The sequence below is a fragment of the Pagrus major genome, chromosome 7 (assembly GCF_040436345.1).
Source record: "Pagrus major chromosome 7, Pma_NU_1.0".
NCBI lineage: Eukaryota > Metazoa > Chordata > Actinopteri > Spariformes > Sparidae > Pagrus > Pagrus major.
The window spans coordinates 22,404,765-22,421,127 of record NC_133221.1 but is presented as its reverse complement, the minus strand read 5'-3'; the positions used below and the strand labels follow the sequence as shown (position 1 = coordinate 22,421,127).

At 39.0% G+C, this 16,363-nt stretch overlaps 1 protein-coding gene across 1 annotated transcript in view; it reads right to left on the bottom strand.

Moving 5' to 3' along the window:
• The window catches only part of cacna1db (calcium channel, voltage-dependent, L type, alpha 1D subunit, b), an 88,115-nt gene extending 73,453 nt beyond the window's left edge, over positions 1-14,662 (bottom strand). Inside the window, 2 exon segments of the mRNA XM_073469576.1 lie at positions 13,421-13,526; positions 14,447-14,662. Of these exon segments, the coding sequence (XP_073325677.1) occupies positions 13,421-13,526; positions 14,447-14,637 (297 nt within the window). The 5' untranslated portion in view covers positions 14,638-14,662.
• Positions 14,663-16,363: the final 1,701 nt, after the last annotated feature.

The window sequence follows — 16,363 nt, the reverse complement described above, 5'->3', positions numbered from 1 at the left end:
AAACAGAGTGTAAACCAACAGGGAAATTGAAGCTTTAAGAAAATTAACTATGGTCTTCTTCACACTATCCCACCCACTCTCCATCCTTCTTCATCTCTCCATCCATACATCCATCCGTCCCTTATTAATGCTGCAGGTTTCTGCCAATCTGGTAAATCATGAGGCGAGCCTTTGGATAATAATCAAAAGTCTCTTTATTGAAGTATAATCGAATAACAAAGACCCATCTTTATTATCCAGTCACATTATGTAGAGTTAGTTTGATTCAGTTCATCCAAGACTTATTTTATGCTTATAATGAACTAATTTTAGCACCGGTTCTATTTCTGTTGAAGGCCAGTGTGTGGGCAGTGTTATCACTTGTTATCTGATCACAGCCTGTTGGTTCATTCTCTTCCCTTTGCGGGTACAAGCAGTGGAACATCAAGTGCCATTTGGTGGAGAAACAATGTGAAGACTTGATTAAAAAGTTTCACAATCACTATGTGGATAAAAGCTTCTCTCACCATGCAATTTTACACCACCAATTCAGTTGTTACACTTGTTTTGCTCTTATATTAGATATTACTGTATAAGCTATATAAAAATATTCAATTTAATTTATATTATGTATACACTTCATGTTTTATTATTTTTTATAGTCTGTGTGCATTGCATATAGAATTCTATTATATATTTTGTTAAATTATTATGTATATTGTACCTATTCAAATACCTCTATCTATAGTAGTTTACACATTATGGCTGCCAAAGTTGCACTACTGAAATTCTTTGCACAAATATTTGCATATTTATATATTGTATAAAGCTTAGTTAATGTCACCTCTAATTTTTGTAATCTATTTTTTTGTCTTTTTCTTTTCTTTTATTATCAAATTGTTCATTCTTGGTAATTTTCATATCTTAATTTAAATTAAGGATTCCATGATCAGTTATGTTTTGTTGTTGTTGTTGTTGTTGTAGTTGTTGTTGTTGTTGTTGTTTTTGTTGTTGTCGTTGTTGTTGTTTACAATGTGTTTTTTTAACATCCAATGCCAGCATTTTTAAATAACCTCTGTCTGGGGCTGGGCGATATGGTTTTAAAATAATATTGCAATATTATAAGGCTATATCACGATAAACTGCATAGTCTCATATCACATTACAGATATAAAACTAATATATTGCCCAGCTCCAACCTTATCTTCATCATCTGCGCATGCATGGTTAAAATTAGGGAAGGATTGTGTTTAATACACTAATGCTAAGGGATGGGGTTACACAACTAAAACACTAAGATTACCCAAAGATTGTGGTTACGGTTAAAAAACAAAACAATGTAAAGGTAAATTCTAATTGCAGATCTGTCAAGGGACATAAACTCCAGCTCCTTGTATGAAAGTCAAACTCACCACACACCCATCCACCACCCAAATTTTTATCTGAGCATTGGACATAAATCACGACTGACAAAATTGCCTAATATGGATGTTATTTCTAAGGATAATGTGCTGACTGTTAACAGTCCTGATTCCAGTCGTAAAAATGTTCCAATGTTTATAATAATCTGAAAGAGAAGAACAAACAACGATTTACGAGATAGATGATTTAAATACTTTAACACCAAGCACTGTATGATTTGATCTCCTGACCGTCAACATCAACTGAATGGACTCATATGATCCATATGTCTATTGAACCCCAAACAACTGACACTTGGCAGGAATGTGACACACACACAGACACACACACTCACACACTACATCCAGACTTTCTTGTGGCTGTCAATGAAAGGGCATCACCTCCTATACTGCAGACGCCTACATCTTTCCTTACACCCACCTACACACATATACAGTACACACATGAAAAAAGACATTTCACCGGCGTACAAACAGACAGAAATTACTACAAAATGACAAACAGTTTCAGATTGTGTGTGAGGATGTGTATACAGTGGGTTTTCTGCCCTGAAGGCTGACAACATGCTAGGTCAACGACCAGTCACATGCTGCCATATTCTGATCACCAATGCAATCAATTGATCCCTCTCTTTCACTCTCTCTCGGTTTAGATGCTTTATAATGTCAGCTGATCCCCAATACTGTATCTAATATGTCTGAAATCAGCATCAAAATAGGATGTTTGTTGAATACATGTCACAGTATGGCAAAGGTAAGCAAAATGGTGTAAAATTATCAAATGCAATGTTTTCCTATGTAAAATGTTTACGATGAGGCCTGTCTGTTTCTGTCTTTCTGTACAAAATACATTCAAACACACACTTGCAAAGGACAAGACACGATCACACACACACACACACACTCACGTGCTTGTCGAAGCAATGTGCTGCTTAGTGTGACTCTCATTTCCCTTCCTCTCTAAACCTTTAATCCCTGACGGAGGGAAAAATGACGCAACCTGACATTCTGTTCTCAGAATCACACACACACACAAACATGCAGGCAGACAGAAAACACACACCATTCATGATTGCAACACACGCACGTACATGTATACACACATGTACACAGACTATGTGTACAAGTCATAGATCAACAGGCGTCCTGTACTGTATGTATAGATGCACACACGATAACATACATGCACACACACACACACAGTTTGGGCACATGCGTTGTCCTCATTTTTTCAGGCAGTGAGGTCACAAACATGCAAACACACACACACACACATACACACACACACACACACAAACACACACACCATCATGAACCCACTCCTTTACTGCTGGTTTGTATTAACCTGCCCACCTTCCAGCATTCAGGTCTTATGATTGCTGTTACACAACCAACTCAAACATCTTTCCAAATCACAGCGAAGAGAAATGTGCAGACAAAAGAATCACTCTACACGATGTGACATTACATTACCTATGACACAAGCGCTGCTCTCTTAATGTGTTTGTTTTGATGGACTGTTGTCCAAACTACTTCCAAGATGCCAACACCACAAACATGAGCTGCAAGTCTGAAAGATGTACTCACATTATTCAAAACACAGATATGTTCGAACTTTAGATTTCTTTTATTTTTAAATGGTATCTTTTGACATTGTTTGACCATTTATGCTCTGGATAGGTTTGGGAAAACATCATGTTTCCTGGAAATGCCCCAAATTCCTGTTCAAAATATCAGTTTGGTCACCACAAAGAAGGCTGGAACTTGTCCCGAGTGATTTCACATTTACAAAAATTAGAAACACAGTTTCAAATTGCAGTCACTAGCTTGGCAGTTGTCTCTACTGTAAGTCCATCACCATTCCATCCGTCTCCAGACATGAAAGTCAGGTCATAAACATGTAACGTTAACATCATATGACACATTTTGTAGAAACGTCAATATGGAGCGTAGTCTATGACACGTACGAATCTGAACACATCAGTGGTTTGCAGAATGTTAATCCTGTCGCCTGGGATAGCACCTATAAAATGCATTTAATTTCCTTTTCACTGGTCTGTGTACTGTGTGTACTAAGCACAACAGCATCTAAGTTAATTTATCTCTGGAGGAGGCGGGGCTTTGTGGCCACTACAGCGGTGCATGTGTCAACTCGCTGTCGGAGGGGAGAGCGAAAAAACTAAACTAGGACTGGTGTATCAAAACAATGAAAAAAGAGTATTGAAACCGTTATAAATATTCAGAATCAATATTAGTGATATTTCAACATTTTTGACACACGTCTACCAAACAAACATGTCCTCTTACATCCAGGGAACAAGTACTTTAGGCCAGGGCATCTCTGCAGCACTACAGGACTTCATTATAATGCTGTTTTGTTACAAATTTTACCTTCATCACAAAGTTGCAGCATCTACGATTTGGATATTGCACTTGGCCATATTGCCATTTTGATAAAAGTTAGATTATTTGCTCTAAATTACTACATTTCTCCAGTAAAATGAAATTAAACAGGGCTTATATTGGATTTATGCCTGGAACTAACGTGAAACAAAGGGCAGTCTGCTTGACAACCACACCTGGCCAATAAACCCACAGGGACTGTGGACAAGACCATTCAAAACTGGAGCTGAAATTAAGCTAAACCTGAAAAGAATTACCATGGAGATGTCATGAAAGGTGACGTCTGGATATTTTCAGCTGTGTGCTTTGACTTGATGTCATGACGAAGCTCAGGCACAGCGAAACACCCCTGCTGCAGAGTCTGCCTATGGTTTTAATCTGAAAATTATGTGGCTTGTTACCATGCTTTCCACACCGATATCCAACCCTGCATTAGCGAAAAGATTGTTTACCCTCTGATCCCTGACTCATGCTGTCCATGGGAAGACTCACCCACATGCAGAGAAAATGGACTCCAAAAGTGAGGACTGAATGCAACCAGTCAGGTTAACTGGGTACACTGGGAGACTTCATCTTATTATATTGTGAGGACGTTTCAGAGTGTAGAATAAAAGCTATTCTGCTTGTAATGAACAGAAATACTCTTTTAATCGTATCTCTTTGTCTTCATTGTTGTTAATTATCCACAGATGATTATATCATTTTCAAATACCCTCATACAGCCCACACACCACAGCACACAGCACAATACATTTTCCTTATCACACCTTCTCTCTTCATTTCATGCCAGGTTTCTATATGTACAGAGGGTGCTCAGACAGAGCTCGGCAATGAGTCAACGTCTTCCTTCTGTACGAGCAAAGTGATCATATTATTCATTGTGATTCCCAATCGCCATGCAGACTACATGTGGCAATGTACATTTCTGCAAACCACAGATTTGTTAAAACTTTACATTTCCTTATTTTGCAACTTGACGTTTCTTTAGGTTCAGTTTTCAATTGTATGTTGTGACCATGCTATACTGATGACATTTAGGCCCAAAAGAACATGGTGGTTAGGGTCAGGACCAGATCATGTTTTGGATTATTATAGCTGCTTTGGTCACTACGAACACAGCTGAAGATGTCTGAGGTCTCATAAATAACCAGTGGTTTCAGGCTTACAAATGTTGAAACACAGTCTGGAACTGCAGTCACCGGCTTGGCAACCTTCTCGCTTGTAACTCCTCCACTACTGCCTCCACGAAAGTCAGGTCAAAAACATGTGATGTGAACGTGATATGACACGTTTTGTAAAAATGTCAACATGGTGTGTAAATGTGATTGCCCATCACTTCTTACTAGGTACTCAGATGACATACTCATTACAAAAAAACAGGAGTTAAATAGTTGTAAAGACAGAACAGCAATAAAAATATGTGTGAGAAGACGTATGAATATAGACACAAATACAGATAAAATAAGAATACAGTCATTCTTTTAACCGTGTTTGAATGTATATGTTTAAGTAAAGACACGCCCAGTGGTCCTAAAATGCCGACACACTCTGCTCTGATCAGATTTACTCTTACCAACATGACCTTGTATATACCTCAGCTTATATACTAATCTTCACTAATGAATGCTGTTGTTGCTCCGGTGGTTTAGCCGAACTGAATTTCACTGACAGTGCACGGGACTGATCACTGTGGGACAACCTCCTCTTACAGATGACAGTAGCATTGTGTGAACGCGTTTGTTATTCAGTTTGTAACTGATGTATTATTAAAAATGCTTTGTAGTGATTTGGGCATGGTCAGGATTAGTTTTCAGATTTAAAAACTCCTCAACAAGCAGCAGGTCAGACATTGAAAACTCATGCTGTGTGGCCAGACACTAATTTTAAAACTCCAGTGGAGATCAAAAACGTCCCGAAGATAACAAACATGTCAGGCTTTGATGAAAATCTGAAACATGTGAGATTGTATCGCGGCAGACTTTGTGATCTCGGCACATATCGTATTGTTTTCTAAAGAATCAATAAAATATCGCATCCTGATGAAACTGGTTATTTACACACCTAAAAAAACAGCTACACCCTCAATGACATATGGACTTTATATCATGATCGTATTATCCTGTCAGTTCTCACTGAACTTAGTGAGCATGTACACTTTAAGGTACATACACGCCTTTAAGCTGTTCACTCACAGACACACACACACACACACACACACTACCTACTACACATACTGTATATTCATATAGGACTCTTATGGGATTATGAGCCGATCAGCAGTGTATGTTAGTGAGCTAGCGGTCAAAGGGGCCGTCATAAGTCTGCTAAATCACTAACCGGCTTAATAGGATATTAATCATTCTCCACTGTGCACAGGAAGAGGAGGTGGAGGGGAGAGAGGAGAGAAAAGTAGGCGGGGTGTGTTAAATTGAGACAAGAGGAAGTGACAGAGGAGAGAAAACAGAGAGGAAAATGAGAATGGAAAGCGTAGGAAGAGACTGAGGCAGTTAAGTAGACAGAAAGACAGAGTCAGTTATCTGAGAGTAATGGAGAGACGAAGAGAGAGCAGGACACGAGAGTGTGAGCAACAAACAAAACAAAAGGTCACAAACAAGAAAAGATTCACACTGCAGGCCCCACATGATCCATTTCAAACGGCTGCTGGCGTGTTATATTTCAGGTGATGTTTGGTATACACACTAGTAATTCATGTGCAGTATCAACACGAGCTGACAGCGACCTCAGGAAGAGAAAGCAGAATAACAAAACACATCACATTATTTCATGAACTTGGACATCGCCTGCTTGTTTGAACACATTTCAGTTACGGTCGGTGGCTGAGAGTCTAAACTGAATGAGGAATCGACATTTATATTTCTTTCTTATGCTGTGTGTGTTTGTCCCCAGGCTAATGATGGCTCAATTTCATTCAAATAATGTGAATTTATTTGTATTTATGTTACAAGAGAGACCTCATTTAAAATAGAGTGTCGCAGGAATGAGTTGTAAAATCCTGAAATAAGTTCGCATTTTTACACTTCTGGTTCCCTCGTTTCAAAGTCAGTGGGGTTTTTGTTTAAATGTCTGCAATAAGGTTAACATAAATATAAGAGATTTTCATTTTTTGTCTACGACGTATAATGCGTCAGTAAATACCCCACATGTGAATTATAAAGTATTTATATCTCTTTAAAAAAAGGCGGTTGCTAACAAGTTGCTAAATGAGACTACAGAGGTTGTCAGAGACGTTAAACGTCACCGCACAGAACACGGAGACTCATCTACTCACTAGTCTGTCTTTACAAGCCAACAGCAATGTAGATTGTTTATAGCCTAACAATAGCTTTTTACTTATAGTGATCTCATCTATGCTTCAAAAATCATAAAAGTGGTGTTCATCTGTGAAGATTATCTTGTTGACAATCCAAAATCCAATTCAAAAATCCCATAGGCATTTTGTCAAGGGAGCCAACCTTCTGGGTTAGAATAAAAAAAGTATAACATCAAGAGTAAAGAAGTTCGTAGCTCAATCAGATACTGAGCAACTATGCTTTGTTTGAGATGTCTGTTTTTTGGACATGATCCCAGAAAAATCAGTGTAATTAAATAAGCATAAAATGTTATTAATCTGGATAGATAGATAGATAGATAGATAGATAGATAGATAGATAGATAGATAGATAGATAGATAGATAGATAGATAGATAGATAGATAGATAGATAGATAGAGTCACATGTCAGTAGTCAACCACACTTGTAAGCCCTACATCTCTCTACCCATCCACCAATCCTCCCATCCATCTATCCATCTCTCTCTCTACAACCTCCACTCATTTACTGACGACTAATCCACTGCCCAGCTTAATCCCTCAACCTCCACTCTCACACACACACACACACACACACACACACACACACACACACAAATCATACACATGCACACTTTCTCTTTCCTGCTGAACACTCACAAACACTCTCTTACATAAAATAAAACACATACTCAAATGCAAGATTACGCAGATCTCACAAACTCACTGCGAGCTGTGACGCGTCTTCACTGAAAACACTTATGAGTTCAGCAGCAGCACTAAATCATGTGTTCTGCTTGCACAAACGGGATCACCATTCATATTTAAAACAGAGACAGAGCCGCTGCAGCTGCTGCTACTTAGTAAAACGGCCTGGAAGGTGCAGGTTGAAGTGTAACTAGAGGTCAAATATACATTTTTCTGCCTCTTTCCAAATCATCCCATCCATTTCTTAGATCATTTTCTGTACCATTCATGCAGCCACTGGGTTCAGCTCAAGAATCAAACTGAAAACTGAAATTTGCAACCCGAAATTCAACGTAAAGAAGTGGAAATGTTGCTATTTGTTTTGTCATTGTTCAAGATGTATTTGTGTGGTCATCCACTTGGCAGCTAAGTAATGTTAATTCATGTTTAATAGGCTAAAAGCACCATTGTATAGCAAGTTAAAAGCTGTAGCATGAGATAAAATGAGCTTAGCAGGTAAATCCACAGCTGACCCTATAATTCTGTAGAGTCACTGAAGTGGAAAGATATTATACTCATTTGAGGTGCATATGGTGCATATAATCTGACAAGAGAAAACAAACAATGAAACCACTTTACACCCGTTCTCATGGCTCCATGTGAACTAATGCAGTAGCCAAGTCCCCCAGCTGTCTGTTTCTCTTCCTCCTGCCCATCCTCAGCTCCGAGGAGCCGATCAAACAACACCTACACGCTCTCTAAAAAAGGATGAAGCAGGAGTTGTAGAAATACTACTATGGCGAGAGAGACAACCCGTCTCCCCAAGAGCTTGAATGAATTTAAAAACACTTGTGCGTGCATCAAAGTATTTGCATTGGGGCATCTATTATGGCCTCTTATATATGTCTGTTGTCGCACACAACTTCGCTTACAGAGCAACAAACTGAAGTAGTGCATTTAGCCATGTTGCTGCATGTTATGAGTGGTTAGAGAGGTTGCTATGGTCACACTCAAATTGAAATGCTCGTTTTCAGTGGAGTATTCCCTCTAAAGGACCACTTCATTCTTACAACCCCAATTCAAATACATCTAGGCTGCTGTGTAAAACATAAATAAAACAGAATGTGATAATTTGCTAATCGTTTTTGACATATACTCAATTGAAAACAATACAAAGACAATATATTTAATGTTTTACCTCATCAACTCCATTGATTTTTGTAAATATATGCATATTCTGGATTTGATGCGAGCAACATGTTGCAAACAAGTTGGCACAGGGGCAACAAAAGACTGGGAAAGTTGTGTAATACTCCAAAAACACCTGTTTCAATCATTCCACAGGTAAAAAAAAGGTTCATTGGTAACAGCTTTCACACATTTGGTTACCAGTCTACCATCATGTATCTTCATGCATGTATTTTATTGTTGCATGTTTCAGCTAGTATCTAATGCAGCACACTGTTGTTATATACAGTTTATACAACAGTATATATACATATTTCCGTTAACACTAATATCCTAGTTTTGCATGTCTTGTATTATGCCTCAGTGTTGCAAGTCTAAATAATACCTAATGGATAATATAATGGTGTCCTGGATGATGTTTTTATTGACATTAATATCCTCTTTTTTTACATTACTGTTTATTATTAGTGCTGCATGCTTAAAAATAATCTCAATGATTTTGGAATTCAAATGTTATCTAATTATAATCTCTTATAATAGCCCTTAGAACCTCCTCACTTCTGATTCAGAACATTACCAAACGATATAGAAGACAATAATCAGACATTACCATTGAGAGTCCTTCTTCTAATTGCTAAGAAGATCTCCTGGCAAGGCCACAGCCTCCCACAGCAACACAATGGAAGGATGTTTTTCGTATGGAAAATATAACTGCTAGACTACAATTGAAAACAGATGTATTCCTGACTAAATGGTCCCCAGTTTATATATACCCTTTCAACTGATGCGATCAAAGAGACAGTAAAATGAGTCTGTGGGGGGTTTCTTGTGTTTGTGGATGTCTATCACAATTAATTTCCAGTTTATTTTCATGTGTTTATCCCCTGAGAATGGCGAGAACTGAATATGGACAATGAAAAGATGCCAAATTCCCTGGACTGTCTTTTAAGAACATTTATGTGAACATAATGACTGCACTGTTCGAATGCATTTGATAAAAGGAAATAAAAAGAAGTTTAAAGAAAAAATATATAAAATAGCCTCTTGGGTAACTCTGGTGCTTTTACAGCAATATTTATTAATGTGCAGCGTCCCTATTAAATAAAACAACAAATAAATAAATAAATGGCTGCCATTAAAATGTGCCAGAGAGTGTATTTATGGACTGGACTCAATTTTATATGCGATCAAATTCTGTGCTCCATATAAAATTATATGAAAGATCAAGAACACTGAGACTCCACAGCCTGAAAAACTACACAATCTTCAGTATGTAAAACCACATATCAACAACAACACAGTACAGTCAGATCAACCCTTATCTCAGTGTTATCTGTCAGCCTGTTGTTAAAATATGACTAGTAATACAACACATTTTGAACAACTCCCACTGATATAAACAAATTGTTAGCATAGGAAAAAAATATCAACTAATGATAAATTAAAGGTGATTAGACATCTCGTCTCTAAATACAGTGTGACATGTGACTCTTACATCCTCTCTGACAGAGCCGAGACACGAAAAGCTGCACAAACATTCATACTTCTCTTTCACGCACACACACGCACTGTACATTGTGCCGTGAGTGATGAGCGTAGACTTGGACGGCGTGAATAATCCCCATCTGTTGAGGGAACATGCTACGTTTGTCTGTGTCCGTCTCTCACTCGCTCACTCCACACACATGCAATAACACACACACACACAAACACACACACAATCCCCTATGTAGCTAAGAAGGTCCCTCGCCAGCCTGAGAGAAAAAAGCCAATGTTTGGACTGCATGAAAAAGTCCTCTGAGGACATTGCTACACTTACAGGATTAAAGTACTACTAAAAAACTAAACTGCTCTTTTGGCTATAAAATCTCAAGCGAAACGATTTATAGTGAAGTGAACTGAGTAAACACACAAATTTAGAGCAGAAGCTTTCCTTGTAGATATTTTTGACTTAACTACAGAAAAGTAGGGCGAGCAGTACTGAGTTACATCCTCAGGAACACACTGACCAGCCTCGATCCAGCCGTATGGGTTTAGTATGGTTCTAGTTCCATCTTTGCTCCTGGACAAGAGACACCAACACTACAGCTGCTGGAGGGCTTTGTCACTTGAGCCTAAACATATGTTTGACTATTGGCTGAAACAACTGATGCTCTCATTTTTTCTTTACAGAATATTTTCTTAGCATTTGTTTTAACAGCCAGATGTTACACATAGTTACAGAAGTCACTATCAAAAGTCAGATTAAGCATCATTTTAACTATTTGGGGATAGATGGTGGTTGGGATTTGGAGGTTAAACCTCCACCGTAACTTCCACTGAGCATGATGGACCTGTGTTTGTGCCCTCTTTCACCTTTTTACTCACCTTCTCTGTTGTTAACAGTCTAGTTGTGTTTGATTAAAACAGATGTGAACTGTTGGGACATGACTCCAAACAACATTCTGCTTCATACTGACACTTCACTCTGCCTTCTGGTCTCTGCTGGTTGCTTCCTGTCTCATTTTCAGTTGGTGAACGCACTAATAAACAGTTGACCTGGCTATTAAACTACATGCTGATGATGGCAATTTGTCGGACTGTGATTACGAGCAGCTAAGGGGCAGTCAGCCACTGAGTTTTTACTCGGAGTTGGAGATTAGAAGCTGTGTGAACTACTTGTTTGTATGTTCTTTCACTTGTTGTTGAGCATCTACACAATAAAAACAGCTAATTCAAGGTGTTTATATCGTATGACTTCAGGGCTAAACAACCTTGTCGTGTCCAAGTCAGAACAAATCGGAGGATATCCCTGTTCTGCCAACATTGTGTGAATGAGATAAGACAGGTAGTTAGCCACGAGCGAAATGTTCCTGATTCTGGTTTTAAAGAAACACCCACTCAGGTGTTTCCTGTTATTCTGGCTGACTAAGACTCTGCTTGGATTTTTATGATGGAAATGAAGTAAACTCACCAGATTTCATGAATTTATGTGTGAGGGCATCACTTTGTGTTAAAAAGTGGAAAACATTTTCTTAATGGTCTACAACTTAAGCAATTTAAACATCGCAATGTAATGCCATGATCGTTTCAGGTCAGGGTAGGTAATTACAGCAGGGGAAAAAATACGTAATGGTGCATCAAAATTCTGATCATTTTTAAGTAAACATTACATTTTTTAACAAATTATGCTTATAAAATCTGATGTCCCCTGTGTCGTCAGTGTAAATGACACCTATGTTTAAAGAATGTAAATCTTTATAAGATGTAAAAAAAAAAAAATAAACAAATAAAAACCAGTCAAAGTGCTTAAAACTGCCTCTGTGTTAGTTCCTGCTACAATAGCCACATTTTGCTATGATGACACACACAAAGACTCACAAGGTGAAAAGATTAGCAGCCCGTGCTGTCGCAGCTGGTAACAAAACACATTTTCAACAAGAATATCATGTGTTGGATTCATACATTGTCTTGTACTAAATGGTAATAACTTGTTTATAGTTTGATGCTGTCAAATTACACTGTAATTATGGAGACACTAAAACATTTCATCTCTCACTGCCTCTCTGTCTTTGCACCTCCATGCTGCTCTCGCCCCACGCTGCTGTGACACACACAGAGGGATGACCCGCTGGGCATGTGTTTGTGTGTGTGTGTGTGTGTGTGTGCGTGTGTGTGTGCACCAGTAATTGTGTGTGTGTGTGTCAACAAAACAATGAAACCTGACACATCCATCCAAATATTGCCGGGAAAGCCCTCTGACGCAACACCACACGTCAAGCCTATCACACCCATGCAAAGGTGTTGTGTCTGGCCTTTGTGTGTACTCTGGCTGATGACAAACAGCGCCACGAGCAACGAGCAACGAGCAGCTTGCTGCATGTGTGAGAAAAACTACTTTAACCTTGTTGCATATTAAGCAGGGAACATCTGCAGAGCCGCATGTGGAACAAAGAAATATACAAAGCCATAAAGTAGTTAAGCCAGTTTAAACGTTACAAACACAGCAAATGAAAATCCATTCGTCCACTTGAAATTGAGGAGGAAGCAAAAATCTAAAAGGTGAATATCTCAAAACTTGAGCAGTAAAACCAAAGCTTTCTGCAAGGCTTGATACCACTAGAGACAAGTAAGAAAATATGTTCATCAGCGGCTTTGACAAACTGACATTTTAAGACCAGTCAAGTTACATTAATGCAGAGAAAGAAAGGTAAACTTTATGACTGCCTTTCTTTTATTCAAACAAATGCAGGTGCGGTCCCATCAAGGACATGTAACATCAAGCCTGTTCTGAATGTCACTTATGAACCCTAACCAAACCCTTCAAATCCTTCTAACATGGTGATCTATTCCATCACACATGTACTTTCTACAACAACAGAGATACATACAGCAAACCCCAGTTTATCAGTTCCATCACTAAGCCTTGTGTCCACATTTTCCAGTTCCACTCACCAGTTCTTGGTTGGTCAAGTTGGAGTCGTCTCCGGGGAAGGGGATGTAGATGGCTAAGGCCACACAGTTGGCAAAAATAGACAGCAGTATAAAGATATCAAATGGTCTGGAAAGAAGGAAAACTGTTAAGGAAAACAATTATTTCAAAGAGAGAGATTTGAATAATAAGCACCAGAGTCTTCGTACACTTAAACTAATGACAGAGGTGCTTATTTAAATTGTGCATATTGTGTCCTTGTTTTAGCCCAGATGCTACTTTTTTTTATTACAGCAAATAATAAAAAGTTAAACATATCTGTTCCATCAATAATTCATCTAACACTTCATTTAAAGCAGCTACAAGGAACTGTCACTTTGTGTTGATTCTGTGGACAAAAGTGGTATGAGCACCACTGCCTCGTGTCATAAAGCTCTTGATCATCTAGCACTGGATTTGTCTTGTAAGAGGCAATGTATTTTTAGTACTATTTTTCTTTTTTAAACACAACAAGTTATTGTACCTATTAGAGGCTAATAACTGTAGTATGAGGATGGCGAAACAAAGTAAACATTGTCAATGTGCCGCACCACCAGACTACAGAGGAGCTTCTTTCTTCAGGCTGTGAGACTCAATTCATCCTCAGCATTCTGCCATAAAAAATCATTTTAATTTTATGACTTATCCAACTCATATATGTCAGAATATGACCAAGTGGCAGGCATTAAGAATAACTATCTAGAAAAAGCCAAACTTCTCGCCAATGGTCTTGTTTGCTTATGTAGGTCATATATCACTGTATATGGTTTCATAATCAGTTAAAAACTCCTTTGAGTACGTTTAAGCTTTTGCACAAAGATGTCTTCTTTCTATTTAAAGTCCAGCACTTTCAGCCTACTGCTCATTCCATTGTTACGATAAAGTTATTGTCAATTGTTTCAAGTCAAAAATTAATTTATGAACCCCCCAGCCAGCCATCCACTAATCTATGAAGCAATCTAGCCAAGTCACCATCCATTCAACCACAGCCTCTCTGGGCTAAAGGATACTTCCACTCCACCAGGCTGATGCAAGCCCTGCGGATCGGGTTGTTGAGGGTGAGGCAGAACAGAGCTCTGGGTGGCCTGCTGTTGGTGGATCCTCCCTGCTTTTTGCTTTTGGCGTACTGCTGCCTCTTCCTCTGCGCCAGTGAACCCGCAGGAGGTGCTCCAGTGGTGCAAACCGATGGGGGTGAAGTCATGTCGGGCTTTGCGCCATCGCCCTGTGCTTGGCGAGCAGCGTTAATGGCGGCATGCCAAGCAAGAACCGGGGCAACACCAGTCCCGGTGCCACCAGGGCCCTGAACGCCGCTGTTGGCCCCGAGGAGGCCAGAAGGGGAGCCGACGGGTTTGCCGGTGCTGGGCGGGGCCTGCAGGGGCTCTGTTGAATGGAGCTGGTGCAGACGGGTTTGGGTTTCTGACCAGAGAGCTGAGGCGTCAGTGGTGGGAGTGGTCTTTCTGTTGCTGGCATACTGTGCCCCTGGAGGGAGAAGGTGGGAGACAGAGACAAAATGGTTATAATATCTTTAAGCTGTGAGTGTGAGTTTAAACAAAAACATCTGCAAACACACACTCATTTTCAGTCCAATTTTTATCTTTATATACTTTTCACACTATAATTGTATAAATTGATGACCACAGAAACCTGTGAAGAAGAGTACACTAATTATTTTGTTTATGTATAAAACGTGCAAATATCTTGTTATAATGTGAAATGTTTTATGTTCTTGCAATTAATTATCACATCATAACCTGATAACAAAATAAAAGGCATATTGTTAAGATAGGAAAATAAGTATAATAAGTTTGTATTTCATTATAATGTGAAAATATTTTGTTATAACAGTTAACTTTTGACATTAATAATGTGATGCTTATCAATTTTTTTCTTTTTCTGTCGTGGCAGCATTACGCTTCAATACCACGCAACAGCTAATGTTGTTTCAGTGCAGTTCAGGACACTAGCTAGCTTTTTATAGCGTGATTGCCCTGAGCCATTGCTGTCTGCCACTGTGCTGTTTATGAAGCAACCACAGGGGGGCACGAGAATTGAACATTTTCCAATTTACACATGGCAGCTTTAACATTAACAACTAAATATAATACGCGTCATATAACAGAGTTGATGTCATACACAGCTATAACTATTTTGCGATACGCGAAGAAGGACAAAATGCTCTCCGGACACATTTGTCAGTGTATTCAAGTGGTTTTAAGTATAACACTGCAGTTAAATCACGAGCACGAGCACTCATGTAACTACAGCCTGTGCTTTATACAACAAAGTGGGAAGAGAAGCACAAAAACAGACACTGGTAAGTTTGATTTTCTCAGTACAGAGTGATCACTCGCTGCAAGTGTGAAGGCACAGTCTGAATTTTAATTTAAAATGACAAGTTTTAAATTTCTGTGAGCAGAGAGGTGCCAGAATTTAATTTGGGCAAAGTGGAAAAATAAAAACAGCTTCAATTATGTGACTGGAGATATTCATTTTGCAATTTATGCCGATAAGAGCAGTGTGATGTTGCATTAAAATCCTGCCCTGTCCTAAAAATCTGTCCACCAGGACAAAGGAAGATGAAGGTTGAACTGGAAGATGGGCAGGAAAGTGAGAAGAAGAAGAAGGGGGGGAGGAGGAGGAGGAATTGGTTTGAAGGGAGTGTGGAAGAGACAGAGAGAAAGAGAGAGAGAGAGGACAGCCTGCATGAATGAGAGAGACAGAGAGAGTCATTAAAATCAATGCAAACCACGAGTGAAAAAGACAGTGCCCTTGAAACAGTCACTTTGGTTTAACCGCAACTCTACAGCAGCATCACATCAGGGACTGCTGTCACAGTTAAAACCAACATTTCCGGACATCCATCTAAAACAGAACTCCCACTGAGATGATGAAACTATAAACTGATCATTCATCCGCAGTGTGTCTTA